Consider the following 2,493-nt stretch of genomic DNA (forward strand, 5'->3'; position numbering starts at 1 on the left):
TAGTTTCTAGGGTATTCCGGTACTATGGTTGCTAGGGTGTTCTGGGTTGTTTCGAGAGTGTTTCTGGGATATCCCAGATGTTCTGAGTAGTTGCTAATATGTTGACACATGGTTTCTGGTGTTTTGAGTAGTTACATGGTAGTTATTAGAGAGTTTGGGTGTGACTATGCAATTTCTAGAGTATGTTTGGTTGTTTATGAATTCTGTATGGTTGATAGAGCATCACCAGAGTGTCTTCAATTCAACAATTTTTTTTCACTTGTTGAAATCTTTTCCAGCAGTTTCCAAGGACATTAAAAAAAAAAACTTTTTAATTTTATGGAAGCTTGTTTTCAATGTTTCCTTTGCCAAATTCATTTTGCCAAAAAGGAAGAACTTTATTAAACATTTTTTTAAAGCACACAAGATTACAACTTATCATTTCAAACTTTTCTGAAAAATCATTTTGGCTCTCAACTAAGCAATTACCAGCTCACATGATTTGGCCTTTAGGGCCCTGAACAAAAACTTGGGAGCTAATTTTAAATTCTAACTTGAATGAAAAGACCAAAAAGTGTTTCAAAAGGAAGTTAGTTCAAATTTTAAACTCTTTGCACTAAAGCAGATGAGTCATCTTACAGCTCCATCTGTTTCTCACAGTTTTATGTTCTCATTATCTGACAGTTGGACACAGAAGGTGGCCAACAGGTCACACTCTTTTAGTTCTCCATCCCTCCATCACCTTCAGTTTTTTTCATCTTGTAATGTTCCTCTCCGAGCTTCCTTAACTGCTCTGCAGCCTGCGAAAATGAGTAACAGGGGGAGAAAAAGACAGAAAAGAAACAGAGAAGATTCTGAATGAATGAACAATTAACACATACATTACAGCATGTCTCTTCTGCTAACCAAGGCTCCATTTAGTTTATCAAAAATAAAGCCAAAATAGCAATATTGTGAAATATCATTACAATGTACAATCTATCTATTCTTTGATGAATAGAAATGTCAAAATAACAAAATTTATTTGAAATATAATTGTCTTTGTTACAATATAAATGTCTTTAATGTCACTTTTGATCAATTTAATACATTCCTACTGAATAAAAGTAATATTTTTGTCAATCAATCAATCAATCAATCTTACTGATTCCAATCCTAAACAGTAATGCAGTTTCAAATATAAAATGAAAAGAAAGTAATAAAAAAAAAACACTTTCTGAATTCATTGAATGATCCTAAAATGCATTAAATATAAACTTTTTTTTTTGTAAATAACATTTACTAAAATCTATAATATGTAGATTCCATTGTGACAAAATGGCCCAAAAACAATGTCAACATGTTTAATGAGCTGTAGGCAATAACGGTTGCATAATGGTGACAGCTTTTTGTAGATCTTCAGATACAGTATGTGCCTACACAGAAACTTCGAAGACTTTGTATAATAAACCTGTGCTGAGAAATATTTCCTGGAGTAAAAAGTGTGACAACTAGCTCCAGTCTTCCTTACACAGTTCTCCAGAAGCGCTTGGACCAAATAAACATCCACACACTTTGCTGGGATAGAGACATAAATTTGAAAAATAAAGCTGTAGCAAAAAGGCAGAATGCTGTGAAAGCACATTCTGAAAAACACACAGTGTGACCCAGACCCTCCAGCGACGGCAGACTCTGCATTCATGTCTAGCGCTCACAGCAGAGGAGCCACCAGTCGCCCACTCTCTCCTGAGATAAGTCCCTGCAGGGGTGTGATTAAATGTCCTAGCGGCTGTGTCACTTCCTGATCCAATCTCTCAGCCACAACACTCTTTAATTCCTCCACAACCGCCGCTGCGGCACGGGCTGATGGAGGCTGCTGCCGCCGTTGAGTGAGAGGTCAGTCTCATAAACACTGGCAGCTGGGCTCGCCATGGGAGTGCCGCATACATAAAGCCATAATAAATGTTACAGCACATTAAATCACCCCAGAAGTTCAGCACGATATTCCAAACGAAAACCGTTCAGTCATGACGTTTGAGCGCCGGAGATAAAAAAGCGCCCATTGCATTACCCTTAGCGTCCCTGCTAAGAGTCAGTAATGCTCGGCAATAACCGGTATATGAATATGTGCTTGTGCATGCTAGGAACCAGTTGGAATTATGGCCATATAGTGAGTGGTGGCATACATGAGTGGGTTTTGACAGCAGTGGTGAAATCTGTCCTAATGAGACTATATGACTGAACCAAAAAAATAGAATACTGCCATCATTAAATTACCGCTCCAAACTCATATGACGTGTTTTCTTTCATTAAACACAAAAGTAGATGACTGACCCCGCATACAGAGGAAGAGAAAATAAATTGCCATAATGGTAGTACATATGATAAAAATGTTGTCATTGTTAACTAAAACTATTAAAGGGGTCATATGATGCTTTTTTAAAGATCATTATTTTGTGTATTTGGTGTAACAGAATATGTTGACATGCTTTAATGTTCAAAAAACACATAATTTTTCAAATACTGTACATTATT

General features: G+C 36.6%; 1 protein-coding gene across 1 annotated transcript in view; it reads right to left on the bottom strand.

The window, feature by feature from the left end:
- Positions 1–403: 403 nt before the first annotated feature.
- galt (galactose-1-phosphate uridylyltransferase) overlaps positions 404–2,493 on the bottom strand; it is a 130,285-nt gene continuing 128,195 nt past the window's right edge. The window contains exon 12 of the mRNA XM_016550736.1: positions 404–779. Coding sequence (XP_016406222.1) covers positions 699–779 — 81 coding nt within the window. The 3' untranslated portion in view covers positions 404–698. The remainder of the gene's footprint in view (positions 780–2,493) is intronic.

The sequence above is a fragment of the Sinocyclocheilus rhinocerous genome, unplaced genomic scaffold (assembly GCF_001515625.1).
Source record: "Sinocyclocheilus rhinocerous isolate Xijiao unplaced genomic scaffold, SAMN03320098_v1.1 scaffold103, whole genome shotgun sequence".
NCBI classification, from domain to species: Eukaryota; Metazoa; Chordata; class Actinopteri; order Cypriniformes; family Cyprinidae; genus Sinocyclocheilus; species Sinocyclocheilus rhinocerous.